Source organism: Perognathus longimembris, chromosome 8, assembly GCF_023159225.1.
Source record: "Perognathus longimembris pacificus isolate PPM17 chromosome 8, ASM2315922v1, whole genome shotgun sequence".
Lineage (NCBI taxonomy): Eukaryota > Metazoa > Chordata > Mammalia > Rodentia > Heteromyidae > Perognathus > Perognathus longimembris.
In genome coordinates, this window is record NC_063168.1 from 61,619,983 (window position 1) to 61,636,428 (window position 16,446).

At 50.6% G+C, this 16,446-nt stretch overlaps 1 protein-coding gene across 5 annotated transcripts in view; it reads left to right on the forward strand.

Annotated features, from left to right (window-relative positions):
- The window catches only part of Otof (otoferlin), an 85,516-nt gene that overhangs the window by 50,802 nt on the left and 18,268 nt on the right, over positions 1 to 16,446 (forward strand). For all 5 annotated transcript variants that reach the window (XM_048353612.1, XM_048353609.1, XM_048353613.1 and 2 more), the window contains 8 exons: positions 707 to 833; positions 1,266 to 1,320; positions 7,586 to 7,717; positions 9,799 to 9,861; positions 10,192 to 10,276; positions 13,957 to 14,116; positions 14,749 to 14,935; positions 15,226 to 15,412. In XM_048353612.1, coding sequence (XP_048209569.1) covers positions 707 to 833; positions 1,266 to 1,320; positions 7,586 to 7,717; positions 9,799 to 9,861; positions 10,192 to 10,276; positions 13,957 to 14,116; positions 14,749 to 14,935; positions 15,226 to 15,412 — 996 coding nt within the window. The remainder of the gene's footprint in view (positions 1 to 706; positions 834 to 1,265; positions 1,321 to 7,585; positions 7,718 to 9,798; positions 9,862 to 10,191; positions 10,277 to 13,956; positions 14,117 to 14,748; positions 14,936 to 15,225; positions 15,413 to 16,446) is intronic.

The following is a 16,446-nucleotide window of genomic DNA, read 5'->3' on the forward strand; positions in this document are numbered from 1 at the left end:
GAGCATGCAGCTGGAGGAAGGGCAAAACAGCTGTTTATGAGGGTGACAGGGAGGACAAGGAGAAGACAAGGGGAGAAATGGGTGGAGACCGGAGCTGTGCCTACCCCGCTTACATGCCTGCCACCAGGGTTCCCTGAAAGCCCCTCTGGGGACCACTGGCCCCAGAAGCTCTCTCCCTACCTCTTGCCCCCCTGCCAATTGTAGCCACTGGATAAGACTCAAACCCACCATTTCTAGGTGGGTTTTCAGACTCACTCCATCCCCTTGGGTTAATACACACCAGTGCAAGACTAAGTCCTAAATTCTGTCTTCCAGTCACCATTCTTTACATGGGCCAGTGATTCTTTAAGTCTTATCCCTATCTATGCTATGTGAATATGGTCTGTCTCATCAGGTCTGAACTATAAGGACTAGAGAGACATGTGCAAAGTGAGCCTGTGTAATAGCTGCTCAATTAAAGGTAGTTATTATAATGGGAAGTATGGAAACATGGGTTCCTTATCTCCTACCTTTTTCCATAAAGGATATTCATGCTTTAGTGAGTAGTGTTTAATAAAATTAAAAAGCAAGACCAGACTATCCATTAAATTAAAAAAACAAGGTTAGTAGTAAACACAACAATAGTCTAAGTAGTCTTACGAGTAAATTTCAAATTTGACTCTGCTTTCTGTCCTCCCCTCTGCTCACCTAACCTCGCCTTCCCCAGATGAACCAGCGGTGCTGGAAATGGAGGAGCTTGACCACCTGGCCATTCGGCTAGGAGAGGGGCTGGATCCCGACTCCGTGTCTCTAGCCTCTGTCACCGCTCTCACCACCAACGTCTCCAACAAGAGGTGAGTGGACAGGACAGCAACCTGAAGCCTCAGCTGCCTCTGAGGAGGAATAAATCATGTAGCCTTCTGGGTTTGGGATTTGGGTGGAGGGAAATCAGGCCCAGGACAACATCTTCCCAGCCTCGCCCCTTTCTTCTTGTCCTCAGAGATACTTCCCACCTCTCTCCCTGTGGAAGCAGAAAACAGCAGCTGCAATCTGTGTCCAGGTCCCTGAGTCCCTCTAGGGGTCAGCCCATGAGGAAACCTGTTGACCTATCGTCCATTCCCCTGTTAACTTCTGCGTTTGATTATCCTGCTCTGTCGGGGCCATTGAAGTGCTTGCTGACCATGATTCCATCCCTCAGCCCTTCTGTAAGGGTCATCCATTGCCACTACCCTCCTCCCCCAAAGCAGGCCCTCACGTCAATCCTGACGGTACATTCTCCTCCTCAGATCTAAGCCAGATATCAAGATGGAGCCGAGTGCTGGGCGGCCCATGGACTATCAGGTAGGTGGCGGGCGCCTGGAAGGTCTCCTGCCTTAGGGTCTCTACTGTAGTTTAAGGTGTGCATCATAGAATCTGCAGAGGCACCTGGGGGTCATAACAAATTACAGTCTGAATATAAATTCCCAAAGTAAGCTTATTCCTGGATGGGATTCTTAGAAGTATCTAAGTGGACTGGTCCAAAGTCAGGCAAGAGCTTTATTAATTCTATGTGTGCTGTCCAAAGTCCTGCTGGGGTTTTGTGTCTAGCCCTGGATATCATATGGATGATGGGCCTACAAAAACTATAAAGAGACCAAGAGAAGCAACTATCTCTCTCTCTCTCTCTCTCTCTCCACATAATTAAACTATGAACCTTTGAAGAAAGTTATTTGCGATGAGTTTTGAATTTGTTGTTCCCTGTTCTTCTAATGTTGACAATAATGTCAACCCTATTATCTTTTGACAGAAGGTGGGTAGTTTTTCTCCTCCTTTTCGCTTCTCTGTATTTGCTAAAAGTCAACATAACTTTTTCTGCTTGTATGTTTCCAAAAGCAGAGACAAAAAGGTTGTGACAGGAAGGCTGACACTGGCAGCTGCCAGGCGGTGTGTGTGGCCCCTCGGGAGGCAGGGCAGCAGGGGGCATGGCTCGCGGCTATAGGAATGGGGAGGCCGTAGCCTTAGCTTTGCAGGGTAAGATCCTCAATCCCCGCTCTTCAACAGTTGACCAGAGCCTGAAAGACAGAGCTGCACTAACATGACACACGGTAAACAGGTGGGAAAACCAGGAGCATCTAATCCTTGTTTATAAGGAGGAAGCAGGGGAGGGGAGGACAGCTCTCATGAAGGCCTGGACGACCCACCGTTGCTCCAGACCCTTCCCTGAGGGGCCACCGAGACTCGGTTATCAGTCAGAAGATTAAAGGGTATTGCTCGCATGGAGCACGTAGACCGGCCAGCTGGGAAGGGAGGTTGGGGAACAGGACTTCAGGGGACCCCATCTGGGTCTCTCTGTACTTCATGTCTTTCTCCAGTTTTCATCCCCAGTTCACCTCTGGTCTTTGATCTAAGGCTCCAGCCTGGACTGGGCACACTGCAGCCCACTGGCTCTGTGCCCACTCCTGTATCTAGGGCCTCTGGCCTGCACACTGCCTCCTCCATCATTCTCTGGAGTCACCCTCTGCAGCACCAGGCTCCCAAATCAGAGCAAGCCCCTCTGGCAGGGAAGAGCTACATTTTGTGGACAACCCGCCTCCTTCCCTCAGGGGACAATGTCAGGGACTTGATGGCACCGCCCTGCATGCAGAGAATGTCTGGTCATATTTTCTCAAAGATTTCTTTTCAGTCATTTCTTGGAAAAGAGCCCCGGGGACTGCCAAATGCCCCCACCTCTGTGACTTTAGACAAGCTCAAGCCTTTGGGCTCTTGGAGGTTTGGGACTATCAGTCAAAGCCCAAAGACGCTGCCCCGTGTTCCCGGGGCTTCTGTTGGGGATCTAGACTCAAGGATTTGCTTCTGTGCACTGAGAAGAGGAAAGTGCCAAAGACCAAAGCCCTCCAACTCAGATACTATCTCACTGGCTTGCCCTCTAAAAGCATCTCACAAGGGAATCCTTGTTAACTTATTCTTTGAAAGTTTATTATATGACAGGCACACTTTATTAATAGCTCCCACGTAAGCAAAGGTAATCCTCATGACCACTTAAATATGGATGCTACCACATTTGCAGGTGAGAACAGAGGCCAAGGAAGGGCAGAAGCTGACCCCAGGTTACCATCAGTCAAAACTAGAGCCAGGATTCGAACCAGGGGTCAGAGTCTCACAGCCAGAACCACTGCTCTGTCATCCAGCCTCTGGACAGTTAGCTGCTCCCTTCTGGTCCCAGGCTTACTTAGGTCAATGCTCACTGCTTGTTTTCAGAAGCCTTACAAACTTCCAAGGTTTTATGTTTTATTTGTATGTGTGTGTGTGTGTGTGTGTGTGTGTGTGTGTGTGTGTGTGTGTGTGCGCACGAACACACGCTGGGCCTAGAACATGAACTCAGGGCACTTTTCCTGAACTCTTTTGCTCACGGCTAGGGCTCTACCACTTGACTCACAGCTCCTCTTCTGGCTTTTTTTGGTGATTAATTAGGGAGAAGAGTCTCACGGACTGTTCTGCTCGGGCTGGCTTTGAGCCACAATTCTCAGGTCTCAGCCTTTGGAATAGCTCCATAGATTTTTGAAGCCTTGTGAAATAAATGAAACAGTTACTGTATTTAACATGACAGCGTGACAGGTGTCTCCTAACAAGTTTTTCAAAGCACAACTATAACAGTGAGAGAGAGCAAATAAGAGGGGGAGAGAGAGAGAGAAAGAGAGAGAGAGAGAGAGAATGCTACTAATATGCATATGTGAAATAATTCGCACAAAATATAACACAGAAAGCAATAGGACCAAAAGGCACAGAAATTGTGCCTTGGAGAATTTAATTGATGAATTTGACCTCAGAAAGCCTCCATAGCTGGTGGGCAGGGGGAGGGGGGAGTCAGAGCAAAACTTGGGTCCAGGAAGGATCTGTAACCGCGTCCAGGCTGGAGCCTCGGGTCAGTGGCTTCCTCCGGCCTCGGCACATTCCCACTGCCTTCCCCATCCTCCTCCTGTCACCACGGCAGGCACCTGCCACAGCTCGGGTCAGGTCACATCGCCAGCCTCCGGAGGTGAGGGGAGATTAGGATGTGTCAGAAGAGCAGAACTGGGGTGCACTAGCTCCCATCTCTAGCTGCCAGCTGATGTTCTTCATGCATGATCAGCTCTCCCAAGCAAGTCCCCAAGCACTGTGATTCTCAGGTTCCCCTAAGATGGAGGAGTCGCTGAGCCATGGGCCCTGGGAGGCTTTTCGTGAAGCCGTGTGGGGACTCTGACCCTTGTCTCAGAAGCAGATGGTAGAGTGGCCCATGGAAAAGGACTTAGCTGGTCAGGCTGGCCCGGAACTGGCTCCCTTTTCCCCTTCATCTTCTGCCCTGAAGAAAATAATAAGCTTAAAATTGATCTTTCTGTTTATCAGGAATGTTCCCATTGGCAGTGGAGATTCTATCGTGTATGTGTGTGTGTGTGCGTGTGTGCACGCACGCGCATGTGCCAGTACTGGGGCATGAACTCTGGGCCTTGCATTTTTGCTTGGTTTTTTCATTCAAGCTCTCCTTCTACCAATTGACTCATACCTCAATTTCCAGCTTTTTGCTGGTTAGACATAAGAGTCTCACAGATCAGATAAAGAGTAAAAACAAAGACAAAAACACAAGAGAGAGTCTCACAGACCTTCCTGCCTGGTCTGGCTTGGAGCGGCAATCTTCATTTCTCAGCTTCTTGAGAAGCTAATGTTATAGATGGGAGCTACCAGCACCTGGCTCTCTCTTCTTAATATGCTGATAGTATTCTTCTTAATATGCTAACTACTGTTAGCAAAGGGATGACTCATCCCTTTGTACAGAACACTAAAGAATAGCCATTATTTTTCTTCTTAATTTCAAGTGCTGGATATCCCTTGTACACAACCAGGCAGGGCTAGGAGGCTAGGAGCAGTGGCCCCTTCCCCAAACACAGTGTCCATGCCTATGGGCCCTTTTCCTTCACTTCCACTTCAACCAGTGAAGCAAGAGTTCTGGGTCCTCTCTCAACCCTCTATTCTCTTCCTCACTCCACCTCCATGGCGTGGTAGCCATTGCTAACTATAAAAGAAAATATGAATCCTGAACCAGGGGAGGGGCCAAAGGGCCATCATAGGCCAGCCTCGAGATAGAAACCACCAGAAACAACCAGGCTCTTGGTATGGGGAAGGTTAATCTCCACTGGAACCTGTAGTATAAACCAAAGTCGTGAGTGTCTACCTCCCAGTCCTGGCTCACAGAAAACCTTTTTGGAGGGGCAGGAGCTACTTGGAGTTCAAGAGGGAATTTTTAAGTTCTAATAATAAGAAAGTACACACAGGCCTGTAATCCTACTATTCAGAAGGCTGAGATCTGAGGATCCTGTTTCCAAGACAGCCCCAGGCAGGACTGTCCATGAGATTCTTACCTCCAAATAACCACCAAAAAGCTGGAAGTGGAGCTGTGGCTCAAGTGGTAGAGCATTAGCTTTGAGGAAAAAAAGCTCAGGGACAGTGCCCAGGCCCTGAGTTCAAGCCCCAGGATTGCTGCCCCCATAAAAGTATACATAGAAGTTAAAATTCTGTAAACTACTATACAAAGAATATTCTGGAAGATCTTCTAGTGTCTGTTTTCTCCTGTCACAGTAAATTTGTCAGAGTTAAGTTAATTAGCCCAATTTTCTTTTTAGTTCCCTGAAGAAATAGTGATTACTGAAACTCTGTGAAGCATGGATTCTAAGATTTCACCTTAGCTCTTTGGGTACTTCCAGCTCCAAATAGGAATGTTTGCTTTCATAGTTCACGTGTGACTTAAACATATAAATGTCTTCATTTTCTGTTTCTATGCTTTTGTGGTGATGAGGAAATTGCCCTGAATAATAGAAATGGAGGTTTCTATTTTCTTAACGTTATTACCTCTGATGCATGAATTTTTCCTGGCCTTTAGAATCGTTACAAGAGGGACACAATGGGTGGTAATTTTAGCGATGATCCTTTTTTATTTTACTGAAAGGGAGAATAATTCTCTCAAGTCAAATAACATTTGGAAGTTGCATCAAAGCATAGTGACTGCAATACCAAATTCCCAAGGTGAGAACATAAAAGAACAGCCATATGGTTTCCTTAGCATGCTAGCTGTGAAGACTTTGTTACAGTGCAAGTTCAAGTCCTGTAGAACAATCCCCACCTACTTTAAGACCCACAGTGTCTGGAGCTAGATTCTATGGAAAATAAATCACTTACTACAATGCTCACATTTCACATACTTTCCCCTGTTCCTGAAACCTTTTTGACCCATCGTTATCTTGCCTGACCCTCACAGGACCTTGCAGGTAGCTGAAAACATTGCTGCTCACTAGGCCCACACAGTCCTCTCCACTTAGACCTGGTAGAGTAATGGGCTGGACAGAGTTCAATGTCAAGTTCAACCTCTGTTCTTTCTATTTTACCATGGCCGCCCTAATGGGATCTGACCCCTAAACTTCCAAAGCAGAAACAAATAGCTTGAAGAATAGTTACATCAGAAATTATGAAGCAGCCATCGCTCCCTCCCTCCCTCCCTCCTTCTCTCTTTCTCCCCATATATACATACATAAACATCTTTTTTACATCTTTTTGGTATATATGTTTGATATTTTTGTATATACATTCTAGCTTACATATGTCTTTATAAATGTCCACATAAATATTTATGTGTATGTATATATACAAACACATGCACACAAATCTACATATATACATAAGCACACATACATACAGATGCTTACAATCTATAAGCCAGTAATTACGGTAAGTTCCACGAGGGAAAGGCGTTTGCTTCTATTCCACCTTAGTTAATGCAAGTTAATGAAGACTTTGAAGCTTCAGTCCCATCCGCAGGACACTGCTGAGGTGGGTCCGGTGGCCTCCCTGAGATACAGCTGCAGTGCTGAGGAGAACTTGTAGCTCTGGCATTGCCCAGGGCTCAAAGGCACAGTGGTGCACCCCTACTGGCAGAGGCAGGAGGATAGGGTTGCAGGCTAGACAGAGGGGAATGAGCGGGACCCATCCCAAGAGCAAAACACCAGAGAGTGAAGGAGGGGCGGCATTGTCCAAAAAGACATATACTCATTATCTGAAACTGTAACCCCTCTGTACGCCACCTTTATAATAACAAGAAAAAAATAAATAAAAATCAAACAATAACAACAACAAACAGAAGGGCTGGGGGAGTGCCTCAAGTAGTAAAGTTTTTGCCCAGCACGCGCAAAGCCTAGATTCAATCCCCAGTACACGCTGCTAAAAAAGAGAAGCAGACAGAAGGGGAGAAGGGAGAGGAAGAGGGAAAGGAAGTGAAGAGGGAGGAGAGGAGGGCAGGGCTGAGGAGAGGAGAGGGGAGAGGAAGGGAAGGGAGGGGGAGGGGAAGGGAGGGGAACCAAGGTCCCACATTGATGGAGTTAGTTCTGAGCACGTGGGGTTGGAAATGCCCCCACCCAGGGAATTCCAGTGAACGCTGACTTTGAGGTTCCCCAGTCCCCAGCCCATGTCTCTTTAGCAATATGGACACAGAGCCCAGGATGGCCCATCAAGTCCGAGGCCGGGGTGTGTGTGTGAGTCCAGCTCCAGCAGGCCCAGGCTCTTGGGCCCCCTGAGCTCCCATGCCTTCCCCACCTCCTGCCTGCAGGTTAGCATCACCGTGATCGAGGCTCGGCAGCTGGTGGGCTTGAACATGGACCCCGTTGTGTGCGTGGAGGTGGGCGACGACAAGAAGTACACATCTATGAAGGAATCTACCAACTGCCCCTACTACAATGAGGTCAGTGGTTCTGTGGCCGCATGGAGAAGGGGTGTCCTGATACACAGCAGGGGCCGGGCCCGGCCTGCCCAGCCCCGCAGCAGCAGCAGCAGCTAGGAGCCAAGCAGCAGGGGATGACCAGCCAACTAACTCCAACCCAGCCAGGCACTCTCCCAAGCCGCAGGTGCATCAGCACCATCGGAGCCGTCCGTGTTGTCCCCCTGTGTGCACAGGGACTTGGGGACCCCTGGAGGAGGACCTTGCTAGCTGGGTGCTCACCCTCTCTGTGTGGCTGCCCCCTGGGTCACTTGAACCTCTCGGTGGAGTGGCGCCATTCTTCAGGCTCTTGCTCAGGATGGTGCAATCAGAGCGTCCCCAAGTCAGGACGGGAAACGCCTCTGGCCCAGATAAGGAAGAGTCCACATTCCCCTGATGGCTGTGGAGACCAGGCTGGCCCTCCATGGTTATTCCATAGTGGTGAAGCCATAGTTGGCTAAGTCAGGGCTCACCTTGCACCGGCCCCCGCCCCTTATGTTTTATTCAAATCACTTCCTTCTTCCAAGGCACAGAGCCACTTCCCGGTTCTGTGGCTCCCAGCAAACTCCTACTCAATGTGCAGGGCCCAGCTCCACTGCCCTTGCCATAGAACAGCCTTCCCTGCCCTCTCTGGATCAGGGGTCAGCGTGCTCTGCTCTGGACAATAATATCCTGAATTGCAGGATATTTTCTCTGTCTCCCTGGTGGGAGACAGCGTTGCTGTGGCCAGCTCAGAGCTAGGCAGGTGTTTGCCAGGTGCAGTAGCACTCTGCTCTATGAATCCTCTGTGTATCTGCTGAGCACCGGCTTGTAGTATAAGGGGCAGCGGAGGGGCTGCAGTGTGTGGACAAGGGCCTGTCCTTCCTTCTTCCTTCTTCTTCCTTCCTTCTTTCCGTCCTTTCTTTTTCCTTCCTGTTTTCCTTTGTTTTTGTGACATAGCTCAGTCTCAAATTCTCTCCTCCTGCCTCAGCTTCCTGCGAGCTGGAATTACAGACCTGTGACACCACACCTAACTTAGAAACTATTTTCTCTACTTCTACCCCTCTTTGGACCGTCTTCTATTTCTGCCTGATGATGTCTGTGTTCTTTTTCAGAAACTTGAGTAGGTTTGATTTTTTTTTTTGTCTGTTTGTTCCTTCCTAACTAGGGCTTCTCAAACAGCACACTGGTGTTTATTCTCAAGGCTGGCACTTTGCCACTTAAGCCACAGCTCTGCTTCCAGCTTTTTGGTGATCAATTGGAGATAAGAGTCTCGTAGACTTTCTTCCCCCTGCTGCCCTGGCTTCTAACTGAGATCCTCAGATCTCAACCTTCTGAGTAGCTAGGATTATAGACATGAGCCACCGGTGTCTAGATTATTTTACCTTTTCATACCATCTCCCAGGGAGCATTGGGATTTAGTGGTGTATCTCACAGTAAATGGCATTCTCCATTTGCTGGCAGACATGTTAGTGTCTCTTCAGCACCTTAAGCAAGTGCTCATGGGTGGCTCATGCCAATAATCCTAGCTACTCAGGAGACTGAGATCTGAGGATCTTAGTTTGAAACCAGCTGAGGCAGACAAATCTGAGAACCTCTTCTCTCCAACTACCCAGCAAAACTCCATAAGTGGAGGTATGGCTCAAGTGGTAGAGCTCCAGCCTTGAGCAAAAAGTCAAGTAAGAACATGAGGCCTGAGTTCAAGCCCCAATACCCCAATACACACATGCATGCACGCACACACAGGCATGTGCATACACACACAAGCTTAAGACACTGGCGTTCATAGAACAGAACATGATACTCAGGGCCATCCAGTAAACAGCCCAGTTCTCCCGGCTCTCCAGCCAGGGGCCATCTGAGCATAGCACACGGGTGTAGACCATTCCATCCACTGTGGCAGATGACTCCGCCTTGGGGATGGGGCCCTGCCTCCTCCTCACCCCCCCCCATCCCACCCCGTTACCACTGCTGCTCATCCAACCCCTGAGGCTCAAGGTAAATGGCTGGGGTGCAGACAGGCACTGCCAGGAGGGAGAGGCCTGGCACTGCCCACCAGTGACTGCCTGGGCTCTTCCCCCCTCCAGTACTTCGTCTTTGACTTCCACGTCTCTCCTGACGTCATGTTCGACAAGATCATCAAGATCTCGGTGAGTGGGGCGTAGCCCTGGCAGTCAGGGCCACTAACTGAAGCTGCACCATTGCTCAACCTTTAAAGGTGCCCCCCCCTCAAAAGGGCACCACAAAAGGGCAAAGAGGACGCAGACTGGATGTGGGCTCCTCTCAATCTGCTTACATGTCACTAGCATGACAGCTAGTAAAACAACAGGCAGGAGAGGCTGACCTTGGGCCTCAGTGAGCCAGTCCTCCCCTGCCAAATGCCTCCTGCTTCACATCCAAGTGTGAGCTGCCCCCCTTCCACGCCCCCATGGAAGGCCTTGTCTCTCCCTGGCCTGACTGGTGGCTGGTGTTTCTGTCAGGTGATCCACTCCAAGAATCTGCTACGCAGCGGCACCCTGGTGGGCTCCTTCAAAATGGATGTAGGGACCGTGTACTCCCAGCCTGGTAAGTAACTGTATGTGGGCCGGTTAGCCGGTGTGCCAATGACTCCGGGAGCTGGCCCCCAAGCTTCCCAACCATGCTGGCTCCTCGGCTCCACTGGTGCCAACCACAGATGCAAGCAGTGCCTGCCGACACGTAGCCTGGGCTGTGTGGAGGTGGTGGGATCTGTCCGTGGGTGTGGGAGCACTGGCCACCGGATGTGGCAGGCGATCAGTTGTTCACAGGACAGGAACTCCATGTAGATTGGAGGTCACTCTCCATAGCTTGTGGCAGGCTGGTGGGTCACCTGTTGTGTGGCAGGGAGGAGTGCTTGTACAGACTGAAGTGAGCCAGGCCTGACCTCACAGCCGAGGGGTGGCTGCAGCTTCCTGGGGCCCTGCCCTGGGCCCACTTCCTCTCTGACAGTGGGTTGTGCTCCTCCTGGAGCGGTACCTGCTGAGCACGAAGAGCTCCTGCCACTCTTCCCATCATCCCCCTTTGGTCATTGAGGGGCTCAAGGCTCAGACATGTGCCAGGTCTTACCCCAGTCACCAGCTGTTCAGGAGAAACACCGGGCCACGTGCTCCAGACACTCCAGGTTATCACACTGTCCGGTCCAAATATGGTAATGACAGTCAGTGCACCACCTCCAAGGACCTCTGGGCTCTACAAACACTTTACAAGGCCTCCTGATGAGCAGGAGTGGGGGCCGTGGCTGGCTGGCAGCTCTGTAGGTGCCTTACTGTGTGGAGCTGGTGACAGTATCCTAAGAGGCGTCCCCATGGCCCAGCTGGGAAGATCTTGTCCCTGAAATGATGATGCTACTGCTCAAAATATAGTACTGGCCCCATTAGGCCCTTAGACAATGACAATAATTTCATCCAAATTGCCACAGTGAAAGCAGAGAAATAAGCAGCCACCTCCTCCCCATCTTACAGATGAGCTCAGAGGAGCCTCTGAACCATAGATAGAACCACTGGTGCTTGGTTGTGTCAAATGGCTTCCTTGTAACTGCAACTCAGGTCATGGCATTTGAGTCCAACAGAAACCATGGATGCATCGAGCTTAAAACATCGAGTCCAATCCCCTTAAGATGGAGAGGCCCAGGGAGCGCAGCACTCCTGACCATCTGGAGTTACAGGGAGCAGGGTAGAGCCAGTCTGCCGCCATGTTGCATGCCAGGAGGTGTGCACAGAAGTGGGTGTCTGCTTCAGAATGTCACTAGCATCCCTGAGAACCATGACATCCCAGAGCCCAGTATCCACAAGCCCGAGATCTGGGGCCAAGAGAAAGTTGGGGATGGAGAAAGAGACCGTGGGGAGTTCAGTGTGCATGTCTGGGCTCCTTTGTGGGGAAATCCTGGCGAGGTACTGCAGGCATGATGCCCCAACCAACCTAACCTCCCAATCCACGCAGATATCATCATTGCCACTTCAGAGGCTGGGAATAGGGCCTAATGATAGAGTGCTTGCCTTGCATGCATGAAGCCCTGGGTTTGAGTCCTCAGCACCACATATACAGAAAAGGCTGAAAGTGGCTCTGTGGCTCAAGTGGCAGAGTGCTAGCCTTGAGCAAGAAGAAGCCAAGGGGCTGGGGATATAGCCTAGTGGCAAGAGCGCCTGCCTCAGATACACGAGGCCCTAGGTTCGATTCCCCAGCACCACATATACAGAAAACGGCCAGAAGCGGCGCTGTGGCTCAAGTGGCGGAGTGCTAGCCTTGAGCGGGAAGAAACCAGGGACAGTGCTCAGGCCCTGAGTCCAAGGCCCAGGACTGGCCAAAAAAAAAAAAAAAAGAAGAAGCCAAGGACAGTGCTCAGGCCCTGAGTCCAAGCCCCATGATTGGCAAAAAAAAAAAAAAAAAGTCAAGATCATTGCCACTTTACAGTAGAGAAATGGAGGCTCAGTGAACTCAAAGAACTTCTCCAGGGATGCAGAGGGAGTAAGTGGGTCCCAAACCCAATTCTCCATCAGTGTAGCCCACTCTCAGACCCACTGTTCCTGCTGAAGCTGCACAGCCTGTCCCTTGAACTGAGCCACCTAGGTCTTCTTCTCTGATGGCCTCTACTTCAACCTTCATGAGTCCCTCGTCCCCGCCCACACCAGGGTGTTATTGGATGGGTACTTCCAGACACTCAAGACCCCTAGGTGTTGCTGGAAAGTTTTGGGTGCTGTCAGGACCTGGCAGATGTGAAAGAGCTGTCTGGGGAGACAGGAGTTGTGGGCCTCAGGCCTGTCACTGGCAGGACTTGGAATGCTCTCAGATGCACCTGCAAGAAACAGTTTGCTCACTGCTGCCCTCTGCTGGCCGCAGAGGGCTTGTCCTGTTCTTGCATTTGGCCTGAGATCACACTCAGAGGTTATCAGGCCAGTGTGCAGAGGTATCAGACCAGGGACCCCTCAGCAGGATTCTTGATGGTAAATAGTCTCTGCTTAGAAGTCTCTTCAGCTCAAGGCTAGCTCTCTACCACTTTGAACCCCAGCGCCACTTCAGGTTTTCTGGTAGCTCATTGGAGATAAGAGTCTCACGGACTTTCCTATCCAGGCTGGCTTTGATCCTCAGATCTCAGCCTCCTGCATGGCTAGGATGACAGACATGAGCCACCAGTGCCTGGCTTCAGTTTTTTTTAATGTTGTAAATATTTTTAAACAGTTAGAACAGGACTGGGGGCATGACTAAATCACTGGCCTAGCAAACGCAAGGCCTTGAGTTTAAATCCCAGGACTGAGGGGGAAGGTAACACACCAAAAAAAATGTGTAAGACAAAATTGAAGGTGGGGACATAAGGCCCCAAGAAGCCAGGACTGACTGTTCTAAGGCAGTCTGGGAAGGCTGTATGGAAGAGGAGACCTTAAGGGAAAATGGCTGACGTTCATCAGCTGAAAGGGAGGGGAAATGAACCATTTTCAGCTCATGGGGCAGCAGCCACACAGCCAGGCAGTAAAACCCACCGCACAAGGTCAGAAAGGAATGAGTGTTTTTACCTGTGGAGCACTGAAATAAGAGAGCTTGAAGAGGGGCTGGGGATATGGCCTAGTGGCAAGAGTGCTTGAGGCTCTGGGTTCAATTCCCCAGCACCACATATACAGAAAATGGCCAGAAGTGGCGCTGTGGCTCAAGTGGCAGAGTGCTAGCCTTGAGCAAAAAGAAGCCAGGGACAGTGCTCAGGCCCTGAGGCCAAGCCCCAGGACTGGCCAAAAAAGAGAGAGAGAGAGAGAGAGAGAGAGAGAGAGAGAGAGAGAGAGAGAGAGAGAGAGAGAGAGCTTGAAGAGGCAGGAAATTAGGTAGCAGAAGCCCCCTGCAAAATCTTTGACCTTTCACCCCAAGGCACCAGAGTCCAGTGTGATGGGGAAGGAGGCAGGCTCTGAGGAGCAGCCCCCACTTAGGAAGGCTCTATTTGGCACTGGGTGGAGCTGGCTGCAGAGAGGAGAGGCCATAGGAGAGGCCAAGGAACCAATTAGGAGGCTTGCTGATTTGAAATCATCCAACACACTTGGATGTATAACTGGCCGGGGCCTTGCCCAGTGGCTTGCTTGGCTACAGAGGCCCTCTGTCTCCCTGTGTCCCCTGGCCCAGTTCTGGAGGGGTAGCTTCTGGTCTCAGGGGTCTGGCAGCTTGGGCTCTATGGGCCTTGAAGGTGTTAGAGGGAGCCAGGAGCTGCAGGATGAGGGTATTAGGTACAGTACCTCTCCTGGCCATTACAGAGCACCAGTTCCATCACAAGTGGGCCATCCTGTCAGACCCGGATGACATCTCTGCTGGGCTGAAGGGCTACGTGAAGTGTGATGTCGCTGTGGTGGGCAAGGGAGACAACATCAAGACACCCCACAAAGCCAATGAGACAGAGGAGGATGACATTGAGGGGTGAGTCCCCTATCTCATCCAGCCCCTGGAGCCCTCCTCTTAGCCCTTCCTTCCCCCAAAGGAAGCTCCTGACATGGGGACCTTCTTACCATCTTACCATCCTACCATCCATCCACTTTACCCCTGTTTCCTCCCCCACAGCCCTGCTCTCCATGGGTTGATGGAGGATGGCTAACATTGAGCATTTGCCTAGGGTGCACAAGGCCCTAGGCTCAACCTGTAGTATTGGGAGGTGGAAGGAGAGTGATAGCGTTTGCCACCTAGACTTCCGATCCTGGGGAAGTTGATAGGAAGAGGAGGTGCTGGCAGAGCCGCACCCAGGAGCCAGGGAAAGGACCCTGGCTAGTTAGTTGTGAGGCTTTGTAGGGGACACAGCTGCAAGACTGATAATAATACTAGGACTGGTAGATCACTCTGGATTACAAAGCATCCATACGGTGTAACCTATCTTAGCCTATTTTCCAGCCTTCTGGGAGATGAATATTCTAATTCTCCAAGCTTGAGGAGATGCGTTTTGCCTAGCAACCTATAAGAGGCACAGCCTGTGCCCAGGCCCCAGGGTTGTGCAGATACTAGGAGAAGGTGAGGGTCCTGGCTCTGTCCACCATGGCGCTGGCTGGGTGCCCTGGCAGGAACTTGCTGCTCCCTGAAGGGGTGCCCGCGGAGCGCCAGTGGGCCCGGTTCTACGTGAAAATCTACCGCGCGGAGGGGCTGCCCCGGATGAACACGAGCCTCATGGCCAATGTGAAGAAAGCTTTCATCGGTGAGAACAAGGACCTCGTGGACCCCTACGTGCAGGTCTTCTTTGCTGGCCAGAAGGTACTGGAACCTGAGATGCAGGAGGCTGGGTTTGGCAGCCATCAGATGTGTGGGTGTGGAGGCCTAGACCCGACAAGAAGAGAAAACAGAAGCCTCGAGCTCGTCTGGGATGGCAAGCCAGGCTGGGCGTCGCCTCGGCCGAGAAAGGGGTTTAATGAATCCTTTCTGCCTCCTGGGCCCCAGACCAAGAACTGGGTGGGGAGTCTGAGGGAGGGCAAGAAGAAGGGGAGAGCAGAAGTCCACATTAGCAAGTGCACAAGTACCCTAGCCCTGGCTCTCCCTCCCATCAGGGCAAGACCTCTGTGCAGAAAAGCAGCTACGAGCCCCTGTGGAACGAGCAGGTCGTCTTCACAGACCTGTTCCCGCCCCTCTGCAAACGCATGAAGGTGCAGATCCGGGACTCTGACAAAGTCAATGATGTGGCCATCGGCACCCACTTCATTGACCTGCGAAAGATTTCCAATGATGGAGACAAAGGTGGGCAGCAGGAATCCCCGGTGTGTTAGGGGGTAAAGGACATGAAGAGAAGGTGTGAAAGACAACCCCTCATACCACTGAATGCCAGCGGGATGGGCAGCTTCAGGGCCTTAGCCACAGCCCCTTCCTTGATTGAAAGCAGGAACATCACAGCTTAGGCCTTTCAGAGCTGACAGCTAATTTGTGACCTCACACCTATGTACTCATCTGCAAAATGAAAATAATAACCAGTGTGTGGTAATTGCTCTACAGATAGATACATAGTTATAGTACACCTGCTGCATACATGTAATTACAGTATCTGCAACCGTGCCTATACGAGCAGTAACACCTCCCTCTGGGCATGTGGAGATTAATATACCCCCCCACCCTCACCCCCACGATCAAAGCACTGTGATAAGATGCTGCTTCTGCCCTTCAAGTCTTGGCTAGAGATTCAGGGGAGGGGCATTGTCAAAGCATCAAGCAGCAGACAGCGAAGCTGACATGTTGTCCATTCCCCAGTGCTGTCCAAACACCCACAAAGGCAAAGCCAAACCCCAAAAAAGAGATTGGTGTTTCTAAGAAACAAGGAAGACGAAATGAAGCCTAACTGTTCATAGATGCAGAATTTCTTTCAAGGAGTCTAAGAGCGTTCTAGAACATGACAGTCGCCCACTACAGTGAATGGACTGAAGAACACAGAAACGTGCATTTGAAATGGAGTTTTGTTATGAACCATATCTCAATTTTTTAAGCACTATAAATGTTTTAACAGGTAGAACCAGGCTAGGATATAGCTAGCAAGCACAAGTCCTTGAGTTCAAATCCTAGGACTGGGGGCGGGGGGATGGTAGTTAAAATAAAAACAAAAGGCAAACATATAGGGCAGAATTGGATCTACACAGGCAGCCTCCCTGGGAGCTGGAAATATGGCCTAGTGGTAGAGTGCTTGCCTTGAATGAGGCCCAACAAATTCCACCCATGACAGCAGTGGCTTACCATCAGGCCTATGAGGATCCAGGGAGAGCCGGCCCCCAGGGAGGACAGAGAGG